General features: G+C 49.8%; 1 protein-coding gene and 1 long non-coding RNA gene across 2 annotated transcripts; both read right to left on the bottom strand.

Annotated features, from left to right (window-relative positions):
- Positions 1–59: 59 nt before the first annotated feature.
- PLK1 (polo like kinase 1) lies at positions 60–11943 on the bottom strand. Its single transcript, XM_059692097.1, has 10 exons — positions 11384–11943; positions 10559–10727; positions 8429–8573; positions 7525–7618; positions 6074–6293; positions 2262–2417; positions 1372–1449; positions 1032–1186; positions 760–942; positions 60–544 (listed from the first exon to the last, which is right to left on the bottom strand). Exons 1-10 carry the CDS (start codon positions 11789–11791, stop codon positions 338–340), a joined length of 1815 nt encoding a protein of 604 aa, XP_059548080.1. The 5' UTR covers positions 11792–11943; the 3' UTR covers positions 60–337.
- A 5336-nt stretch (positions 11944–17279) lies between these two features.
- LOC132232667 (uncharacterized) lies at positions 17280–23241 on the bottom strand. Its single transcript, XR_009452456.1, has 3 exons — positions 20968–23241; positions 18255–20624; positions 17280–18023 (listed from the first exon to the last, which is right to left on the bottom strand). It is a non-coding gene; the product is annotated as an uncharacterized LOC132232667 (long non-coding RNA).
- Positions 23242–23336: the final 95 nt, after the last annotated feature.

Below are 23336 nucleotides of genomic sequence, written 5' to 3'. Positions count from 1 at the left end.
TGGAGCAAAGATGTGCCGAGCGCCCAGGTGCCAGACACCCCTCGGAATACAAGAAGAAAAAGGTTCTCATGTGTTTAATGTGTATAAAGGCGGGGAAAGGACAGTCCTGGATCCAACAGCAACATTCTGTACATACAGTGCGGGTGAGAGGGAAGGGAGGGGCCACAGAACCCACACGCAAACATGTACAAAAATAACTTACACAGCAGCCCCATCTGTAATGGCTCTCCACGCCCAGGGCTGGGGCACACTATAAAAACCAGGGCCAGGGGAGCTGACCAGAACGGGCCAAGGTGCTGGTGGGGGTCACGGGGGCACCAGTCCCAAGGGGGCGGGCCTACGAGGAGGCCTTGAGGCGGTTGGTGGCTGAGCGTGAGCTCAGCAGCTTGTCCACCATGGTGCGGGCGTATCGGAGCCGGCTGGCCAGCTCCTTGGAGCAGCCAAACTCCTCCAGGAGGCTCAGGCGGTACGTGCGGAAGTCCCGCTTCTCGTTGATGTAAGTCACGGCGGCCATCAGCGGGCACAGGATGAGCTTGGTGTGGTCCTAGGAGGGAAGGAGGAGGGACAGGTGGTGACCAGTGAATTGAAGGTCCAGCTGTGTATGTGGGGGGAGCAGAAGGAAGACAGCACAGCTGGTTGGGGGCCCTCACCCCACCCCCTTCCTGCTGCCAAGGGCAGTTCCCACACCTCCCACTCCCCGCCCAACCCAAGCCCCCGACAGGCACAGACCCCCGCGCCCACTCCCACGGCCCGGCTCACCTGGAAGAAGTTGATCTGCACACAGCCATTGCTGAGGTGCAGGATGATGGCACTGCGGGTGCGAAACCAGGTGCGCAGGTAGGGCAGCCGGGCCAGCTCGTCACCTTCCCGTGGTGTGATATTGGCCCCTGCCTTCAGCAAGTGCTCGCTCATGTAGTTCCGGAAATACTTAAGGAGGGTGATCTAGGGGAGTCAGAAGTGCAGAGCTGGAGCCCCATCCCGGCCCATCTCCCTCCCGGCAGCACGGGCCACGCGGGCCGGCCAGCACCCACCTTCTTGACCAAGGAGCTGGGGTGGGAATTCACGGTGAGGTAGGACTCTGTGCCGTCGCGCTCTATGTACTGCAGGCTGTCTCCGTCGTTGTAGAGGATGAGGCGAGTCGAGTCATTGAAGAGCACCCCCACGCTGTTGTCACACAGTTGGTATCCTAGGGGTAGTGGGGGGAGACCTCAGAAAGGGGAGCAGGGGGACATGGGGAGCTGGCACTGGAGGTCTGGGATGGAGCTAGGAGAACTGGGAGAGGACCTAGCAGCCAAAAAAGGCAAGAGGCCGGAACAGGTGAAAGGGTCACAGGCCGCCTGGCGCCACCCACCCATTCTGCAAGAAACCTACCAAGGCCGTACTTGTCCGAGTAGTCCACCCACTTGCTGACCCAGAAGATGGGGATGCAGGCGGGGTCCTCGGCCTCCTCTGGACGGAAACAGACAGATGACCGGTCAGAACCGGGCTCTTACCCTCAGTGAGCAAGCAAAACCCAGCCTCAGGAGCTTGCACTCTAGCCACAGGGACAGAGACGGACCAAAATAAGTGTGAACAGAATGTTTAAGTTGCTTCCATCATGGTGAGTCAGTGGCTGGCAGATTCTCTAGCTTTCTAGTTTTGAGTGATTCAAATATTGTGAGAAGACAATTCCAAATACATCAAAGTGTTATACACAGTCACCGCAATAACCCTTCTCTAATACAGAAATTCAATACGAAAACTTGAGAGTCTGTGGGATGAGAGGTGCTATAGATCATATAAAGCAGGCACAGGGAATGCCCAGTGCTAGGAGGGGTGCCAGGAAATGCTTGTGAGGGGCCACCAGAGCAGACATCTGAGAAACACGAGTGTGTGAGCCACGCAGAGCTGCAGGAAGAACGCTCCGGAAGCGACAGTGTGCGCAAAGCTCTGAGGCTGGAGCATGTCCTGGTCTGTTATTTCAACCATCTTGAAGGCCAACCAGGAATTCACTGAACAGAAGAAACTGCGGACAGGTACCCAGGCCACAGTGAGGTACTGGGAGATGGGAGGCAGAACCCATGAGTCAGAAAGGAAGGGCCAGACCATGGAGGGCCTTGGGCATCAGGCTAACTCATTGGGACTTTGATCTACAGGAAATGAGGGAACTGGACAGATTATGAGGACAGGGGCCTGGCCAAGGCCCACACTTTGCGGGCTGAGACTCCCTGGTCTCTCGCGATGCCTGGAGCAGCCTCGCCCCAGGCGGCTGCAGTGCCCACCTTGCCTGACCAGCCCCCGCTCCGAGGGCTTGGAGGCGTTGACGCTGTGCAGCTGCTGCAGCATATCCCCAAGGTGGCAGTCGACAGCCTCATTGGTCTCCCGGACCGCGGGCTCCTCTTTCTCTCGGGGCCGCTCAGGCATGGGGTTCTCCGTACCTAGGAGATGAGACGTGGTCATTAGCTGGCACCAAGCAGCAGGTTGGGAGGGTACGGGACCCTGTGCCCAAGCTGGTACTCTCTCCCCAGAGAAAATCCCTTTCAGCTGCTATTGATTGCTTTGGGTGAACCTAGTCAGTGTCAGGCTCTTAGAGCTCAGGCTCCCACAGGCACCTGGTGCTCACTAGTACCTCCAGCACCAGGCAAGCCCTTGAGGAAGGATCCACAGCCACACAGAGTCAGACACTCAGAATGACAAGTACCTTCAGCGTCCAGGCAAATGGGAGGGTCAGTAAATGGCAGACCAGCAGGATGAATTAAGCAGGCACTTAACAAAAATGTAAGCGACTGCCCACCCTAAAATGTGCTTTATCTACTTCTATGCCCAACAGCCTGGAAAGACCCACACTGAGACGGGACATTGGTCACATCTGAGTGGTGGAAGCATGGTTTTGTCTTAAGCTTCTCTGTTTAACCCTTTTCCCACCACCATATGCTTATTCCCCTCATGAAATATGAAACCCTCCTTTACAATATTTGCAAATCAGAGTTTTCCATTTTAAAAACGATGCTGTGGTAAAGACTTAAGTGTGAAATATTTCAGATTTGCCTTTAAAACTCTAGCCAAGCCGAAACCGGTTTGGCTCAGTGGATGGAGCGTCGGCCTGTGGACTGAAAGGTCCCAGGTTTGATTCCGGTCGAGGGCATGTGCCTTGGTTGCGGGCACATCCCCAGTGGGAGATGTGCAGGAAGCAGCTGATCGATGTTTCTTTCATCGATGTTTCTAACTCTCTATCTCTCTCCCTTCCTCTCTGTAAAAAAATCAATAAAATATATTAAAAAAAAAAAACTCTAGCCAAAAAAAGGAGGAAGATGTGGAATAAATATAGGCAAATGTAACTGACTTTTGAAAATGGATGATGTAATACATGGGGGTTCATCATACAATTCTCTCTACTTTTTAAAATATATATATTTATTGATTTCAGAGAGGAAGGAAGAAGGGGAGAGAGAGAGAGAGAGAGAGAGAGAGAGAGAGAGAGAGAGAAACATCAGTGATGAGAGAGAATCATTGATAGGCTGCCTCCTGCAAGCCCCCCACTGGGGATCGAGCCCACAACCTGGGCATGTGCCCTTGACCGGTACTGAACCTGGGACCTTTCAGTTCGCAGGCCGATGTTCTATCCAAACCAGCTAGGGCCAGTTCTCTCTACTTGTGGGTAAGTTTGAAAATTTCCAGCATAAGAAGTTTTTACAAAATGTTTTGTGTTCAAAAATTAAAGGCAAAAGATAAAAAAAGCAATCCCTAGCCTTGACCGGTTTGGCTCAGTGGAGCGTCGGCCTGCGGACTGAGGGGTCCCAGGTTCGATTCTGGTCAGAGGCATGTGCCTTGGTTGTGGGCACATCCCCGGTGGGGAGTGTGCAGGAGGCAGCTGATCGATGTTTCTAACTCTCTATCCCTCTCCCTTCCTCTCTGTGAAAAAATCAATATAATACATTTTTTTAAAAAAAGCAATCCTTAAAATAACACTATTACATGATAGCCCAAAGAATAAATGCCCATGAGTCCAGACTGACATACCTGAAAAAATAAATACATGGGAGAGAAGCACCAGCTCCTCCTTACAGAAGTATTCCCATGAATGAATGTGGCCAGAGCCAGGAGAGAACCATCGGTCAGAACACCATGGCAACAGCTGCCACAGGCAAGAGCCCCCAGAAGTGCTAGCGTCAGTGGGCGGAGCCCAGGAGCAACAGTCTCAGGGAAGCCCTGGCAGGCACGTTTTAATCATCAGAGAAAACGGTGCTGCTGCAGAGAAGCCCTTCAGACCCACCAAGACCAAGTGATCAAGACCGACATCTGCCCTGGCCCACGGGGCTCAGTGGTTGAGTGTTGACCCATGAACCTGGAGGCCACAGTTCGGTTCTGGTCAGGGCATATGCCCAGGTTGCCAGCTTGGTCCCCAGTAGGGGGTATGCAGGAGGCAGCTGGTCAATGTTTCTATCTCTCTAAAAAATCAATAAAAACATTTAAAAAAAAAGAAGAAAGACTGATATCACCAGTAAAAGAAATGTCAAAAAATTAACCCCAAGAGAAAAATAGATAATCCTTAAAATAACAGTATTAGGTTATAACCGAAACAAATGAACTTATACATTAAATTGGCATATATTAAATTGATGCTATATCCACACAGAGAAGAAAAGTATTTCAAGTGATCTTTTTTTCACACTATATTATCTTTTTTAAAAAATATATATTTTATTGATTTTTTTACAGAGAGGAAGGGAAAAGGATAGAGAGTTAGAAACATCGATGAGCGAGAAACATTGATCAGCGCCTCCTGCACGCCCCCTTGTGGCGATGTGCCTGCAGCAAAGTATATGCCCTTGACTGGAATCGAACCTGAGACCCTTGAGTCCGCAGGCCGACGCTCTATCCACTAAGCCAAACCGGTTAGGGCCACACTATATTATCTTTAGTGAAATATATTCCAAGGACAAATAGAACTGCAAGAAAATAAAACATTCATTTAACAAAAGGAACTAGTTTATATATGTTTAAAAATGTATGTATATTAAAGTAGGGAGAGAAGATTTTCAGTTTAAGAGAAAAGAAATACAAACATAAAATCAAAGAAGTAAAAACCCTAAAACATTATTTAGAATCACTTATAAATTACCAAAAGAAAAGCAGTAACTTCACAGTAGAGAAAAAGATTGCTATAAAACAAGATCATATCAACATTAAATTTCCTGAACCTGATAACTGCGCCATGTGCTGTGGTTTTGTAAAAGAATCTTTGTTTGGGGATATATACATTGAAGTATTACGTTGTAAAGACTAGAGCATATAACTCACAAACAGTTCAGAAGAAAGAGAGGGAGGGGAGGAAGAAAGAATACTGATGAAGCAAATGTGAAAAAAATATGTGAATTGTGGGTCTGAGTAAAGTGGATATAGGAGATTTTGTCTCTTCTCACACCTTTTCCCAAGTTTGAAATATAACAAATAAAATGTTGAAAAAATGTGAATTGGGCCCCTAGCCGGTTTGGCTCCGTGGGTAGTGTCTGTGGACCCATTCCGTACCCTGGCCTACGCCCTGGTCGGGGCGTGTGAAGGAGGCAATCAATCCATGTGTTTCTCTCACATCGATATTTCTCTCTGTGTTTCCCTCTCTCTTTCAATCAATGGAAAAATATCCTCGGGTAAGGATTAACAAAAAGAAAAAAGAAAAAATGTGAATGGGAAATATCACCATAAACTCAAGCCCTGCCCCCCTCCCCCACATTAAGTATTTCCTAATTCTGTCCTCTGAGGAGACAGAAGTCCGCTGCCCCGAGTTCCATGTGGACATCTGAGGTTTCTCATATTTTTCTCAATGAACCATACAGGAGTGATGGCTAGAATTTTTCGAATAAGAATTTTTCAGGTGTGCCGCTAAGTCCACTCTGCTCTCTTTGGGCCTGACAGGTGTGATCAGCGGTGCAAGGTCTGTCTTTCTGACCGAACCAAGGGCATCTTCCTATGGAGGATGGGGCCAGGGGCCAGAGCCTGTCCTGCTGCACCCCACACTCTGGGCCACCCACCCACACACTGGAAGCCTAGGCTCTTTGCGGAGAGGGGCCTGTTGTCTGCCCAGGCCTTGTTTTACCTTTGTTGAGGACTGAGAGAGGCTTCCGGCCGCTGGGGTCCAAGCTGCTGGGAGCAATGGAGAACCTGGGCGGGACGGTGAGGCAGGTGATGGGCAGTCGGGCGGGGATGTAGCCAGAGGTAAAGAACTCGTCGCTGAGCAGCTCGTGGATGGTGGGGCGGGCGGTGGGGTCGCTCTGAAGCATCTTCTGAATGAGGGAGGCGGCCACGGGGTTGATGTGCTGGAGCAGAGACAGGGAGAGCGATAAGCCACGTGAGGAGCCCCGGTGCCGCACCGCGCCAGGACCTGCAGCCTGCTCCTCATGCAGCCCCGTCAGCGCTACAGACAATGCCAGTTCCCCCCATCAGCTTTGCTGAGCTGACAAGCCGTGAGAATGGTTAGTCTCCCTTCCTCACGAAACTCAAGATGGAGCCGAGGTCGATCTGTCCCTGAGTTTGCTCTTGCATGATTCCAGCCCTCCCCACTAGACAAGCACTCGAGAACACAGGCTTTGGGGTCACAGAGACCTGGTGTAAGTCCCAGTTCTGCCCACAACACCAGCTGTGGCGAGTATCTTCATCTATAACATGGGGCACGGTGCCAAGCCTGGAGCCCCGGTGAGAAGGTTCCGTGGGCGATAACCCAGCACGGGTCAATGCATGGTGACAGCTAGCATGAACTCCACACCCACTGAGTGCCAGGAAACTCCTCAGCACACCCTGCTATCCACCCAGTTAACCTTCACAGAAACATGTGCGGGGGCGAGACCTCTGTGACCGCCATGCTCTTGCAGAGGAAACTGAGGCACAGAGGTTAAGTGCTAAGAAAACACACTAAATGGTAGAGCCAGCACCCACACAGAGGCAGTCTAGCAGCTTGAGGACCCACCCTCTGAACCATTCCATGCTGCGTCCGTCTGACAGTTAACTGACCCTTTAGGACACTCTGTCTTCATGGGGACAGGGCTCTTGGCTGCACACAAGGCAAGAACACTAAACAGGAAAGCGGCCATATGCCAGGTGCATTTTCACACCACGGTGGACTCAGTGATCCGCGACTGTGAGCACCTGCTGTATGCGGGGCGCCGTGCGAGGTGCTGCGGAGGCAGCAGCTGCGGCCCAGACAGGGCCACAGTTCAGAAGGGCCAGGCCACTGGCCCATCCGCATCAAGTCCACTGCCGAAGCTTATGCAGTACGTCTCCTTCTGCCTCCTACTGCCTTCCCATCTTTTTGGTGTTTGTTTTTCCTCTGAAATCTACAAACTCCCTTTCCCTGGAAAAAATGCTTTCGTGCACAGATGTTCCGTTCTGGATGCAGTTTCAGACACGGACCCTCGAAGGCTCTGAGGCTAGCTGAGGTGTGGAGTGGACCCCTCTCCGTGTCCCCAGCTTCTAGCTGGGCTCAGTAAATAGCTTTGGGGGCGAGGGGGTAACAAAACATAATCAAGTTCAACTCCAAGTGCTTTTAGTCACCTTGGGAATACTGTACTCATTCTTCTTGATCCGGAGGTAGGTCTCTTTTAGGCAAGATGTCTCAAAAGGTGGTTTGCCCACTAGCAAGGTATACCTGTAAGCACAAGGTGGAATTTGGCTCAGTTCTCAGCCAAAACAGACGCAGAAGGAATCAGCTCAGGGCCAGAGCGAAGGCCAGGCATCCTCTGGACACTCACTCTGTCCCTGAGGACAGTTTCCACGCCCACGGAGCAGCCCAGAAACCAGAGAGAGCCCTCAGTAGATTAGAGGTGATGAGAACAGGATTCTTGTGGGCCAGAGATTTTTCAGCAAAAGCCGCAGTGTTCTAGGGTCCCAGAGGCCACCAGCTGATACAGAACAAGTCAAGAAGGGGGCTGCCGCGCCTGCAGAGGCAGCTCTGTGTTTAATAGTTCTGTACTTAAAGCCTGAAGTTTCCATTTGAAATAGCTCCACTGAAAAAAAGTATGAAGGCCATTGCCACAACTCATTTCTGACTCCGGTCCCCAGGCCAACAAAGCCACACCTGAAAAGGCGCTTTCCTACCACTCAGCTCCGATGGCCTTGGCCCACGTCCTCGCACCCAATGCTGCTTTCTAGATCAGTGGTTCTAAAACTTTTGTGCATGAGATCAGCCAAGGACTTGGTTAAAATCTGGATTCTGATTCAGGTTCTCCATTTTGAACAGGTTTCTAAGTGATGGTGTTGCTGGTCTGTGGGCCACACTTTGAGCAGCAAGGGGCCCGGCTGCAGGAATCCTACAGCCTACACCAGTGTCAAGAGGAGATGCGGAATTAGGCTGTTTTGGGGTAGTCTGCCCTGGGAGCAGCCTTTTCATAGGCAGATCCGTTCACAGGTGGGATTTCCAAAAGAGCCCCTGCTGAGGCCAGGGGGTCCCCCAACTTACATAATGCACCCAATGGACCACACATCCACCTCGAAACTGTGCCCTTTCTTGCTCAGCACCTCAGGAGCTATGTAATTAGGAGTTCCACACAGGGTCTTCTTCCTTTCCCCGTCATATTCGACCTTGGTTGCCAGTCCAAAATCCCCTGGGACAGAGGGAGGAAGGGGCGGTCCTCAGATGCTAGCCTGTCATCCGTCAACACAGACTACTGCCTTTATGGATCCTGCTGGACCCCCGAGAACCAGGGTCATCTGAGCCTTCAAGCTCTTCTCCTTGTATGCAGCACGGACTCCCCGGGAATCCCCCCACCATGCTGGCCCAAGCAGGGGGCCTCTCAATGACCCTCCTAATCCCTCCTCTTAGAAAGGAGGGCTAAGCTTCTAAAAGGGAACTGACAGGGGTAGAGAAACTAAGGGATCAAGCAAGTAAACTTCAAGACTGCTACTAGGCAAGCTTGTGAGGAGTAGGGAGGGATTGGGACTGCGGCAAACCAGAGTGAGTCTAAAGGGAACAGCTGCTTTTTAGCCCAGCAAAAAGCTGCCCTGAGGGAATTCTGTCCTTGTAATGCTGGAGTTTTCAATTGTTTAAAAAGAGCTGCAGTCCTGGCCAGTGTGGCTCAGTTGGTTGGGCATCATCCTGAGCACCAAAAGGTTGCTTGTTTGATTCCCAGTCAGGGCGCATGCCCCAGCTGCGGGCTGTCCTGGTAGGTGTGTAGGAAGCAGCCAATTGATGTCTCACAATCGATGTTTATGCTTCCCTCTCTCTCCCCCTCTCCCTTACTCTCTAAAAATCAATTTAAAATCTTTAAAATAAATAAATGAAATAAAAGGAGCACTAAATCAAAACTTGTATGTTCAGCCTACCAATTTTAAAAATGGAAAAATCATTTAAATTCTTTTTTAAAAAAATATTGTCAGAAATAACAAGTGTTAGAGAGAAATGGAGAAAAGGGAATCCTCATACACTGCTGGTGGGAACATAACTTGGTACAGCCACTATGGAAAAGTTTAGAAGTTCCTCGAAAAATGAATAGAGCTGCCGAAACCGGTTTGGCTCAGTGGATAGAGTGTCGGCCTGCGGACTGAAGGGCCCCAGGTTCGATTCCGGTCAAGGGCATGTACCTGGGTTACGGGCACATCCCCCATGGGGGGCGTGCAGGAGGCAGCTGGTCGATGTTTCTCTCTCATCGATGTTTCTAACTCTCTATCTCTCTCCCTTCCTCTCTGTAAAAAATCAATAAAATATATTTTTTAAAAAATGAATAGAGCTACCAGATGGTCCAGAAATCCTCTTCTGGGTACCTACCCCCAAATTTGGAAAGCACTTTAAAAAAAATATATTTTAGATCACAAAGGGGGGGGGGTTCGGGGGTGAGAATTGGGGACATCTGTACAAAAATATATTTAAAAATATATATATATATATATATTTTTTTTTTTTATTGATTTCAGAGAGGAAGGGAGGGTGGGGGAGAGATAAACATCAATGATGAGAGAGAATCATTGATTTGCTGTCTCCTTCATGACCATTACTGGGATGGAGCCCGCAACCCAGGCATGTGTCCTGACCAGGAATCGAACCGTGACCTCCTGGTTCATAGGCTGACACAAACCACTGCACCACACAGGCGGGGCAAAACCACTTATTTTTCCAAGACATGGAAACAACTTAAGTGTCCTTCGATGGATAACTGAAAGAAGATGTGGTACATATATACAATGGAATACTACTCAGGCATAAAAAAGGATGGAATACTGTCATCTGAGACCATATGGATGAATCCTGAGAGTCTCTTGTTAAATAAGTAAAATAAGTCGAACAGAAAAAGACAAGAACCATGATTTCACTCACAGGTGGGATACACAACAGAAAGCAACAAACAAGCAAAACAAACTCATAGACACAGACAACAGTATGGTGGTTACCAGAGGGGACGAGGAATGGGGGAGGATGAAGAGTAAGGGGGTCAGATATATGAAGGAGACTGGACTCTGGGTGGTGAGTACACTGCACTATACAGATGATGTACACGGAAACTTACAGGGGTGATCAACAGCCCAGCCTTCCCACCTTCCTCCTCCCTCCCCGCTCCCAGGGGCCTCTTTGTCCCCTGCAGGCCCAGCACCTCACCTATTTTCACCTCCAGGTCCTCGTTCAGGAAGAGGTTGCCTAGCTTGAGGTCCCGGTGAATGACCCGGTTTCGGTGCAGGTACTGGCAGCCAAGGACCACCTGCCGCAGATAGTAGCGAGCCTCGGGCTCCGTCAGTGCTTTCCTCCGTTTGTGCAGTTCCAGGAGAGACTGGGGGGCGGGGGGGGGGAGGAAAGGGAGGAGGAGGAATGGGGGGTCGGTACTGAGGTCCAAAGGTGGAGGCGGTATCATTAGGTAAAGGCAGCCCCGGACACCCCTACCCCTGCCACTTCTTTTCCAGAACAGCTAGGATCTGGGCTCTCCCGTAAACCTGGCTGCACCGTTCATAGCACCCCCTCTCCTACCAGCTCCTTCCCAAGCCCCTGATGGGACCCCTCTCCCTAGTCTCAGAGTCCCCAGTCACCCCCTTCCCGGTCTTTCCGCAGCAGCAGATCCCTTTCCTGAACCTCCTCCTACCACCCTCTCCCAGACACAAGCCCAATCCGGAAGCTCCAGGGCAATGGCACCCATTTCCCCGGACTCCACCCTTAGCAACTCCGGAAGCCCTAGCGTCCATTACCAGGGCTCCCCCCACCCCCACCCCCGCAACACCCCGCGTCCAGGAGCCAACTTCTCTGGCAGCAACAAGACTCGGGCTCCATTTAACCGAACCCCCTCCTCCAGTAGCTCCAAGCTCTGCCCAGGAGCTTTTCCACCGCCAGCTCGAGGTTCCCAGCGCCTCCTCCCCAGCGCCTCTCCTGCAGCTCCGGGTGCGGGCGCTCCACCCCGGCCCCGGGCAGCTCCCGCCTCCCAACAGGGACACTCACTCTCCGGCGGCAGAGCTCCAACACCACGAACACGAAGTCGTTGTCCTCGAAGAAGCCGTGGAAGCCGACGACATGCTGGTGGGCGAGGCTGCGGTGAATGGATATCTCCATGGACATCTTCTCCTTCTGGTGCGGCTTGAGCAGCAGCGACTTGGGCACGATCTTGCCCGCGAACACCTCCTTGGTGTCCGCGTCCGAGATCTCGAAGCACTTGGCAAAGCCGCCCTTCCCCAGAAAGCGGCCCCGCAGATAGCGCCGCCGGCTGCGTGGGTCCACTAGGACCTCCGGGATCTCTTTCCCCGGCGGGGCGGCCGCTGGAGCCCCCGGAGCTGCAACGCCGGGGCCCCCGGCTCTCCCTGGGTCGGCCGGTGCCCGCGCCAGCTTCCCTGCAGCCGCCGCCGCACTCATGCTCCCGGACTCCCCGAGCCGATCTAGCAGGGTCTGGGCAGAGGCTGACACCGCTCGGCTCCTCCTCGAATTCAAACGCGGCGCCGGGAACGTTACAAAGGTCTACGCGCCGCTGATTGGCCGCGGGGATTTAAAATCCAAACCCGCCCGCCGCGCGGCACTCTGGGTGCGCTCGGCCCCGCAGCCGCCTTTAAACAGCACCGCCCGAGCGGCGGGGAATTGGGGGGCGGGGAGGGGAAGAAAGGGTGTGTTGATTGACAGGGAGTCGGGGACGGTAGGCACGTGGGATGCCTGGGCCATAACCGAGCAGGAGCTTTCTGGGTTTCTCCCTCGCCGAAGCCCGGGAAGTACCTCCTCCAGGAAGCTTTCCTTAAATCTTCCTCCACCCCCACCCCGTCTTCTAGAATATAAACTCCGAATAGAGACCCGAGAGCGAGCGTGGGAGAGCCTTAGAACCCGCCTCCCATGCCATCAGTTCTCTTCCGAGCCACCCCCAATAAACTAAAATCCAAGTAAAAACAGGATGCTTGCCATAAATTTGCATCTTCATGTCAAGGTCCCTACTCCTCTCCAAGTAACAGCTGTTTCTGTGACCCTGGCTTACAGAACAACGCTACTCAACCTACGGTCCAGGGACCACCATTACCATCACCTGGGAGCTTGTTAGGCAACTTTTCAGGCCCGCTGCAGACCTCCTGAGTACAATCTGCCCAGGTGATTCCTACACATACTTAAGTTTGAGAAGCTCCATACTAGAGCAACCCCCCCCACCCCCCCACCCCACCCCCCCGCACAAGCACGTGTGGCTTGCTCACTGCTGTACTTCCCAGTGCCTAAAAGAGTAGACCCTCAGTGTTCGGTCAGAGGGGGGGGATGGCTGGTTGGCAGACTGCCTGGCAAACTGACAGGCCAATGCCAACTCTGGCCCGCAGGTGTTTTGTTTGGCCCCACTCTTTATTTTTTTTTAGCCCCCCCCCCCCATTTTAACATTTGGATTTATTTAAAGCACTTAAAAATCAAGAGAGCGCTCACAAAATTCAGATCCATGGCTTTTCCTGAAAAACAAAAACAAAACTAGCAGTTCTGGCAACTCTATGCCTGCACATTTTCCCATTTTGCCAAAGTTCCCAGCTCCCCACCTGCCACCTTTGACCATTTGCCTATCTTGCTACTGTAGATACCTGAATGGCAACCCTGGAGTGGCAAAATAGCCAAGTTAAAAGCCCTTTCTCTGTGCCCTGTCACCCTTCTGTGTCTCTGATAGAGCCCAGCAAAAATCAGCCACATTGTAAGGACTCTTCACCTGCCCCCAAAAAACTGTGCGGCAACGGTGATGTCCTTCCTACCCCCTGTCCCGAGCTCCCAGTGCAATGCCTGTAAAAGGGAGGCAAATGTTTGCTAATAAAAGGGGGTGGTTTGTTTTTTAAATTAAGTCTTTTTTTAATCTCTGTGGTGTATAGTCTTCTATTTTCTTTTTATTGAAGTTAACTCTACATACATACAGAAAAAGAATACATATCATAATTATACAGCTCAGTGAATTTTCACAAATTAAACACCCCATGTAAACAGCACCCAGACTGAGAGAACGCTACCGATCCCTCAGATGTCCCCCTTGTGTCTTGTGTAGGGGGTCCCCAAGACCACCCCCCAGTTCAATGATTCACAAGGAAACTCACTCCGAAGATAGCCCTACTTATGGCCAAATATGCTGCATTACAGAGAAAGGCTGTGAAGCAGAACCAGCCGGGGGAAGGGCGCACAGGCAAAGTGGGAAGGAAACCAGGCGCAAGCTTCCCCGAGTCCTCTCCCAGGGAAGGGGCACAGGACACACCGAGTTCCTCCAGCCGCGCGCTGTGACACCAGCAGAATGGGAGCTGGTTAGGGACTCGGTGCCAGGACTTTCACTGGGGCGGGCTGCATAGGCACCCTCCGCCTAGCAGACACCGAATTCCAGATTCCCACAGGGAAAGCAGGTATTCCGCAAAAGCACACCGTTTGTACACACAGTTTGGGCACAGGGAGTCACTCATCGTTTAGTGAATGATGAGAAGCCTCCTCAAGTCCAAGTTCCCAGCCGCCAGCCCAGGGCCAACCTAGCCAACAGGCCTTTGCAAGGCGAGCAGTCTCAGGCTGCTTTCTTAACTCATTTCTACACCGTTGATCCTTGGCCCTGGGGCAAGGCTTCTTTGCAGCAAAGTCATTATCTGTAGGACCCACACAGGGGAGACCAATCTGCAGGACCGACCTCTGCTATTCCTATTAGGGGGTCCTGGACCTAGCCGTTAAAATAACTCCCAGTAACCAGAAACGTCTATCTTAGAAAGCCAGATGGCCTCCTCCTTAGTTCCTGTCTGGCACATTTTTACCTGGCCCAAGGCATCAACTCAGGTACAGCACAGCTGTGGCCTGTAAGTTCAAGCTCACCTGAAGCCTCCAGGGCCGAGCCAGTGCGGTGATGGGCACAAAGCACAACCCCAGAGGGGCCATGTGGCCCCCCGAAAGTGAGTTTATGATGTTAGGGTACACCAAAAAGGACAGACATTAATCAGGCAGAAGTTAATAGCGCCCCCCGTGTAGGTAGCTCCCACCATGGGACCTCCTGACCTAGAGTTCCCAGGCCAGTATGAAAAATTCGTCCAGCCCAGCCAGTGTGGCTCAGTGGTTGAGAATCGACCCATAAACCAAGAGGTCATGCGCCCTGACTGTGGGCTTGATCCCCAGTAGGGGAAGTGCATGAGGCAGCTGATTGGTGTTTCTCTCTCTTCAATGTTTCTCTCTTCCTATCCCTTCTTCTCTGTTTAAAATCAATTAAAAACATATTAAAAATTAAAAATTTTGTTCAGTTCTTGGTTTTCCGGGGACTGCCTGAAGGCTGCCTGGAGGGAGTCCGTTTCCGTGTTTCATGTCCATGGTACCAGTTTATCCACCTCAGGAGTGTGGACAGCACTTGAAGGTGTTCTGATGGAGAGCGCAGGGGCCTCCTCTGTGGTCACAGTTAGTGCTGCCAGGTGTAGCCACAGACCCAGCAGTCTGAACACAGAGCCCGCTCGGTGCCTGGGAGGAAGCACTGGAAAGCTTCCAGGGAGACAGAAAGCTTCCAGTAATAGTTCTGCCAAACAAAGATCAGAATGCTCTTCCCATCCCTAAGGTTCCCCGGATGCCAGGTTTCTGCTTTCTCTCCAGTTACAAAATCAGCAGGCCACACCAATCAGCAACCCTAACTTTACATATATCCTTTTCTTTAAAAAATACTTTTATTTATTTCAGAGAGGTTGCCTCCTGCATGCGCCCTGACCTGGAATCAAACCGTGACCTATAGATTCATAGGTCGATGCTCAACCATTGAGCCAGGCTGGCCGGGCTCTTTTCTTTTTTTGATGCTTCTTCAAACTTTTCTTTTTAATTTTACAATGCACATAGACATTATTCCATGCAACAGATGAAAATGTGCTACTGAAACATAGAGGGCTGCAGTTGGATAGCAAGAATAACTTTTCCTTGTCTTCCCGCGTACGAGCTCCTTCTGGCTTTGCAGCATTGAGGTGCTCTTCATTGTCCAGCTCCCCTTGATTCTCAGGCATCCCTTCACTTTCACTGTAGAGCTTTTTCCTGTTGAGATGCCCTCTCCTTTTCCTGTCCTGTGGGAATTCTGGACAGGTTCCTTCTTTGCTAGTGCAGCCATGTGCTGAGAACAAAGACACACGGACCATTTCCCCCCATGCCCATTCCTTCTCACTCACTCGTGTTCCTCAGGCAGCGACGAGGCCTTCGCACTGACCTGAAAGAACCTGAGCAACCATTCAGAGTTCTCAGCTCCGGGTCTGACCACAACCAAGGAGCTACATTTGTTCAATCACCTCTTATTCTCAACCAGTCCTTTCTCCTGGAAGGATTGTACAAAAGAGGCATAAAAGCATTTAGCCAGAAAGACATGTTCAGGAGCTGGTCAGGCTATGTGAAGGCTGAGCTGTCTTCCCCAGATTCCTATGCTGAGTCCTGACCCCCACCACCTCGGAACATGACCTTAAAGAGGTGATCAAGGTAAAATGGGGGCATTTGGGTGGGCCCTAATCCAATATGACAGGTGTCCTTATGACAGGAGATTAGGACATAGGCAAGACAGAGTGGTGACCATGTGAAGATACAGCAAGAAGGTGGCCATCTGCAAGCCAAGCAGAGAGGCCTCAGGAGAAACCAACCCTGCCAACAGCTTGATCTTGGACTTCTAACTTCCTGAGCTGGGAGGAAGTAAGTCTCTGTTGTTTAAGCCACCCTCTTTGTGGTATTTAATGGCAGCCCTTGCACATTAATAGAGGACGAAACTCTGAATTTTCAAAAATTTCAAAATGGGTCTACATAACCTCCCACCCTTTATCCACAGAGTAGCCTAGAAAAGATCAATCCCTTTCTAACACAGCTATGTATGAATCATCACCCTGCCTTCCTAAGGTGTCTGTGCCGGGGGCAGTGGGAAGGCAGAGTCAGGCGATCAACCCATTGTGGCAAGCTGCAGCAATCCAGAAAGCTGAACAGTGCAATAACCCCAAAGGAGGCCCAGAGGCTGATCTGTCAAAAGCAGACAGAGGGGTCACAGTCCCTGTAATGTGTCCTCCAACTGGCAGCTTTCGGCCAGGATCACAAGTTAGGATGCAATTAGCCACTGGTCAGAGATAAAGAGCTGATCAGCAGCTTGATTTTAGACGATCCCATCAGAGATCAGGCCCTTTTCTTTGGCATTTGTACGTGACCCAAATAGCCCAGCCAGCATCTGCGATACATGTTTTTATAATTCAGAGCTCCACAGAGGGGATCCTGAGTCTCCAGTGGTCCCAAGGCCTGTGTCTGCTTTCAGTCCAGCACAACTCCCGCTGAGGCTGGAAAGGCACAAGCAGCCAGTCTGAGTTTTCAGCTTCTTGTCGGGGGCCAGCAATCAGGATCAGTGAATTTGAGATTCCGAATGAGCCAGCTGCTTTTCTTCAACAGCAGCAAAGGTATGCTGCAGTGCCAGGTAGTCCAAATCCAAGTGACAAGCACAGCTTCCTTCTTATCTTTTTTTTTAAAAATATGCTTTTTATTGATTTTAGAGAGAGAGGAAGGGATTGATGAGAGAGAAACACATCTACTGGTTGCCTCCTGCACACCCCCTACTGGGGATCGAACCTACAACCTGGCATGTGCCCTGCCTGGGAATTGAACTGGTAACCTCTTCGTTCATGGGTCCATGCTCAACCACTGAGCCAAACCAGCTGGGCGCTTCCTTTTTATCTTGTCCGTCTTAGAGTCCAAACTGACCCACTCAAAAATATGCACATCAAACTGGGCAGTCATCAGCCAATCTGGGTCAGACATTTGATTTCAGCAAAGGCTCATTATCAATTTAACTGCATTTTCAGTTTCCAAATGTCCATTTCCACCCAGAGATTGCCTCTCTGTTACTGTTGTCTCCTGCTTTCCAGAGGCGCCAACAGACCAAGTTATAGCAACAATCAGTTATGGAGATTTGTTCTGGTTTCAATACCCGAAGAATTTAAATTATAACTCGCTGCTGGCAAAAAGCAAGAAAGTTGTATACCACCACCACCTTCTTAATTTAATTGCAACTTTCTTTGATTAGAATGATTCCTCTAGCATTTATGAAATTTAACATTTTAAATCAACTTTGTCATATATCAAGATACAACAGCAATAAAAATACAAAGCCATGTTTTAAAATTTTTTCCCTTTTTTCTCATTGCAAATTTACTCAAACCCCTAGCAGAAAATTCAGCATGTACAGGGCTTCCATTTGAGGCCGGCAACATTAACTCCCTTCTGCACAGACCCTGTCCAGTAACAAACCCCAAGGGTAGCTATCCACTCTCCTAAGGTCAGAGTTTTTGTTTTGTGTTTTTTTATTAATATTTTTTTTTTTATTGAATTCAGAGAGGAAAGGAGAGAGAGACAGAAACATCAACGATGAGAATCATTGATCAGCTGCCTCCTACACACCCCACACCGGGGATCAAGCCTGATCCTGCACATGTGCCCTGATCTCCTGGTCCATAGGTTGAACTCAACCACTGAGCCACAGTGCCCGGGAAGGTCAGAGCTTTAAGCCATTCACTCAACCAATAAAAATATGTTAAAATGTTCTTCATTCATACATTTAAAGGCCACTGAACACCCACTGCATGCCTGTTTTATTTGTTCCATTTAGAAACACTAAAAAAATAATGAAGCATTGAAGAAACTTCCTTTAATTCCTTTTCATTCTTTTTTTTTTTAATATATTTTATTGATTTTTCACAGAGAGGAAGGGAGAGGGATAGAGAGAAACATCGATGAGAGAGAAACATCGATCAGCTGCCTCCTGCACATCCCCCAATGGGGAAGTGCCCGCAACCCAGGTACATGCCCTTGACCGGAATCGAACCTGGGACCTTTCAGTCCGCAGGCCGACGCTCTATCCACTGAGCCAAACCGGTTTCAGCTCCTTTTCATTCTTTAACAGCTGTTTTCATTTCCCTTCTAATCCCTGTCAACATGGAGTTTCAATTTCATATCGGTGCAGTGATGCCCTGTTAATACAATCTATCTGCATAGTGTCAGTAAAAATACTGTAACAGTGAGCCCTTACTGAGCACCTACTATATGCCACTCATGGGGCTAGAAGCTTTACAGAAGTGATCTTGTTCAACCTTCACAAAGACCCCAGGAGAGAAGCATTATTATACCCATTTGAAGATGAGGAAAGGAGGATTAAGTTACTCACCCAGGATCACACAGACACCAGGTGACAGAGCCTGAATTCCAACCCAACCCTGCTGACTCCAAAGCACACCTGCTGTCCATTGGCTCTCTGCACACTGCCTCCTTGGGCCTTGTCTGGCAAGCCCCAAACCCCAGACTCATTTGTTCACTCGCTCATTCCTTCCCTCAAAAAACAATGACATATTAGTTAAACTAATGGACTGCCCAGCCAGCACTGAGCGTTGACCTAGGAACCAGGAGGTCGCCATGCGATTCCCAGTCAGGGCACATGCCAGGGTTGCAGGCTCAATCCCCAGTGTGGGGTGTGCAGGAGGCAGCCGATCAATGATTCTCTCTCATCATTGATGTTTCTAGCTCTCTCCTTCTCCCTTCCTCTCTGAAATCAATAAAAATATAATTTAAAAAAATAAAATAAACTCATGGACTAAAGAACCCTAGGTTCAAATGCCAGCCCCTCCCTAGCTGTGTGACCTTTCTGTGCCTCAATGCCCACGTCTATACAATGGAGATAACGATGGTGCTCATCTCCTAGGATTCTGTCTAGATGACATGCCTATCTCCCAGGCTCTCGTGAAGAGGTTCTGTGAGTACAGCCCTTAAACAGCACCAGGCACACGTTGTGTCCTTGTTACTGAAGTAAACGAACTCATGCCTGCTCCCAGGGTCCTCAGGCTCTCCAGCAGGGCTTTCTGTTCCCGGGCTCTCCTTTCCTTGTTCTCCCCCTCGGCTCTGGCCTTACTGCTCCCTCGGGCTCTTGCGGCTCCCTAGGAAATCAGAGAACAGCCAGAAGACCCCAAAGGTTGAGATACATGCAGCTGAAAGGGAACAAGTTGGTGGGGCCAAGAAGAACCACAGGCTAATGTCTAGACTCAAGAACTGAAAGGCAGAATGTGGACTCTACCCCTGTTTCTTTTTTTGGATGATTTTCATGTGCATGAACCATGTGCCTGATGTACAATGGACTTATAGACACAGAACAAGCCATTTCATCTCTCTGGGGAGACAGGATGTCCTGTGCTAACTCTTCTCCCTTCAGGGTCCACATCAGAGTGCATAATGAAAGCAGCTGGGGCCAACCCACCAAGGAAAACAAAGGATTAACTGACTGGACAGCAAGTGTAGTCCTCAGCGCCAAGTGGGCCTTTGGAGGCCCAGTGCATAGGAGTTGCATAAAACATGGATTTTTGCATAAGGGTAAGACTTGGCTTTAATTCCAACTCAGCCATTGATTAGCTGTGTGACCCTGGGAAAATTTACTTAACTTTTGTATCAGTTTCCTCCTCTGTATAATGAGTTGTAAAAATTCATACTTTTTTGACAGCTGGGAGGATTCAATGTTTTCAAATACATACTTGACACCCCACAGATGCAAAGCAAGGAAGGGTGATTCCTTTTCCTCATCTCTTCATTGTGGCAGACTGATTATAAAGGAAAGTTATTCTTATTTTCAAAATTTTAAAAACGAGTGCTATACCTATACTATAAGGGGTTTCACTCAAGGTGTGTCCTAGTAATTGTAGTTAAAACTACTATTTATTGCCCTAGCCCCGTGGTCGGCAAACTGTGGCTCGTGAGCCACATGTGGCTCTTTGGCCCCTTGAGTGTGGCTCTTCCTAAGCCTTAGGAGTACCCTAATTAAGTTAATAACAATGTACCTACCTATATAGTTTAAGTTTAAAAAATTTGGCTCTCAAAAGAAATTTCAATCATTGTACTGTTGATATTTGGCTCTGTTGACTAATGAGTTTGCCGACCACTGCCCTAGCCTGTTCGGCTCAGTGGATAGAGCATGGGCCCGAGGACTGGAGGGTCCTAGGTTTGATTCGGTCAAGAGCACATACCCTGGTTGCAGGCTCAAACTCCGGGCCCAGTTGGGGCAAGTGCAGGAGGCCTCTAATCAATACTAGTATGTCTCTCTGCCTGGCCATCGTGGCTCAGTGGTTGAGTATTGACCTATGAACCAGAAGGTCATGGTTCGATTCCCTGTCAGGGCACATGCCTGGGTTGCAGGCTCAATCCCCAGTAGGGGGCATGCAGGAGGCAGCCAATCAATGATTCTCTCTCCTGGATGTTTCTATCTCTCTCTCCCTCTCCCTTCCTCTTTGAAATAAAATTATATATATATATATATATATATATATATATATATATATATATATGTCTCTTTCACATGGATGTTTCTCTCTCCTTCCCTCTCTAAAAATCAATGGAAAAATATCCTCAGGTGATATAACAAAACAAAAAACTACCATTTACTGAGTGCTTACCCTGAGTCAATATCCTGCTTTACATATATGAGTGCATTTAAATCCTCATCACAACCCTTATACATCTTCCCTATTTTATAAACGAGAAATCTGAAATCTGAGGTTGCTCAAGAGACAACCTGCCCAAAAGCGAAGGACTGGGATTTGATCTGCCACCTCCAACACCCATGTTCTTCACCACTGTGATGACCCCCAAGAAAGGACCCTCAGGCCTCCATCACAGACCTCTAGTTTGTTTCCTTGGCTCCCCCCCGACCCCCACCCCCACCCTAAGCTGTAAGATCCCTATGGGCAGGGCCTGGCTCCATCTTATTCTCCACTGTATCCCCAGGACCTAGGGCAGTGCCTGGAAGTCAGCAGTGGCTCAGTAAGCAATAAATGAGTGATGAAGCATGATGCTGGGCCCATCTTCCTTGCCCTAAAGGGAAGCAAGTGTATGTTCTACGAAAGCACCCCCCTCTCTGGGGGCTGGAGAAGTGCTTCAGTCACCAGGGACTTATGGGGGCTGGTCCAAGCTGGCAGCACATTTTGCTAACACCTGTTTTGAAATAACCAGGCATCTGGACACATTGTCCCAACACTGCCAGTGCCATTTCAGGGGACTTGCAGCTCCACAGAAGCTATCCCAGATCAGCCAGCTAGATCTGACCACCCATGGCAACCATCCAGGTCTGTGAGATGCCAATCTGTCCTGGAGATTAGCTGAGGGCAAGTCAGAACAGGGCTGGGGCTCCGTGTTCTGGATGCCTGTGGGCTCTCACCAGCCAGATCAAGATGCGAAGAAAGGCCTCCCTAGCCAACAAGATCTCTCTTTCATGCAAAGAAACTCCCAAGGATGTGTTAAATAGGAGCAATGTTTGTCTGATTTATTTCAAGTCTGCCATTACTGAAATGGGTCTGAGTGACTAAGAAAGGAACTGTGGCCTCAGGCTCTGAGCGAAGTGGCTCATGCAGAAGTGATTAATTCAGAAGCCACCACAGATCCCAATCAACCACAAGGGCCCCGTGCAGCCGTGTGGAACAGAATCTGTCAACAGAAGGCTCACAAGTCAACCAGTCAACCTTGTTCCCTGCACCAGGGGTCCTGCAATGTGACTTATCTGGCTTAGGGGGAAGCTAGCGAGCAGGATTCACATCCCAGTAATTACCCCATTAAGTATGTGCTGGATACTGCCACCTCAGGAGCTCATGGCTAGTGTGGACTCAGACAATAACACAGGTACATAACTAGAATTCTACCTAGACCTTGACAAGGACCCCGCCATCGGTACTACAGGTCCATAAAGAAGCAGTTCCAAGCACAGGAGCATCCTCCAAAAGACTCTTCATTGAATATTCTACTTTGGACAAGCTACATCCTCTCTGTGCCCCCTAATCTAGGCCCAGGCACCACTCAGTAGGTACCCCCAACTCCCAAGACAAAGAGTGCTGAGATTGGGAAGGGTAAGGGTAGGCGGGGAGAAAGAGAAAAGTGAAGACATCCAGAGAAAAGGAAAAGGCTTGACCTGGACATCTGATGGTTTTTCCTGTTTGGCACCCATTCTTCCCTCTTCTGGTAATATCACCCCGCCCCCCCAATACCACTACCAGCCCCCGACTCTCAGTCCACATGGGTATGTGCCCCAGGCCTACCCGATCAGTGTATTCTATCTTCCTGGCCACAATGGTTCCTTGAGGCTGGATACCTCCCTGTTTGGGACCAATGACAGCCAGGTCCAAGGGTTTTGTCAGGGAAGAGGAGCTCTTTCTACCAATAACGAGCTACAGGGTCACTCATGAAGCCTGAGGAGGAAGTCAATTCAAAGGAAAGCAGCATAGAGAGCTGAAGAGAGACAGGTCCCTGACGATGCTGTTGTGAGTTCTAGGTCCAGCCTGACACCCAATCTAATCCTGACCTTATAAGCTAATGAGCCATTAATCCCCCTGCCCTAAGCCAACTGGAAAGAGTCCCAACCAAGGGCTCTCCCATCTGCCCGCTCTAGTGGGAGATTGAGAAGACAAAGATACTTCCTTCTCTGGGATGGTGAAGGTAATTGTCTGATGACAGGTTGTCCCTGGGGGAGAGCCTCCATGGAGACAGAGTGCAGCTGGCCTTTCCCAGTCCACACACTGACAGCCATCAACACACTTTCAAACAGTACCAGTCCATGCAGACTGCTTTTGCTGTAGTTGGTGTTTCGGTCTTTTCAGCACCTTGTTTTGTTAGTGGGCTATGCTATTTCTCCACCATGAAGGGATAAAGGAAAGGCCATGACCCACATCAGATTTATTATAGTGCTGTACACCCTTGACCACAGTGAGGGATCAAAGAGGGCATGGAACTCACAATAAACCACTGAGAATCTTTCTCTTGGATTTTCCAAATTAGAACCGGAGGGAAGAAACCTTTATTTCAAGCTGGAAGGATGTCAATCTGGAGATGTCAGCTGCCGCCTGATGGGGCTTAAATCTCAGAATACCATTGTCCCTTCAATGACGATGTTATTACTTCCGAGTGCCTTCTAAGTGCCAGGAACTCTCCTTAG

Source organism: Myotis daubentonii, chromosome 4 (genome assembly GCF_963259705.1).
Source record: "Myotis daubentonii chromosome 4, mMyoDau2.1, whole genome shotgun sequence".
Lineage (NCBI taxonomy): Eukaryota > Metazoa > Chordata > Mammalia > Chiroptera > Vespertilionidae > Myotis > Myotis daubentonii.
This window is presented reverse-complemented; position numbering and strand designations above follow the sequence as displayed.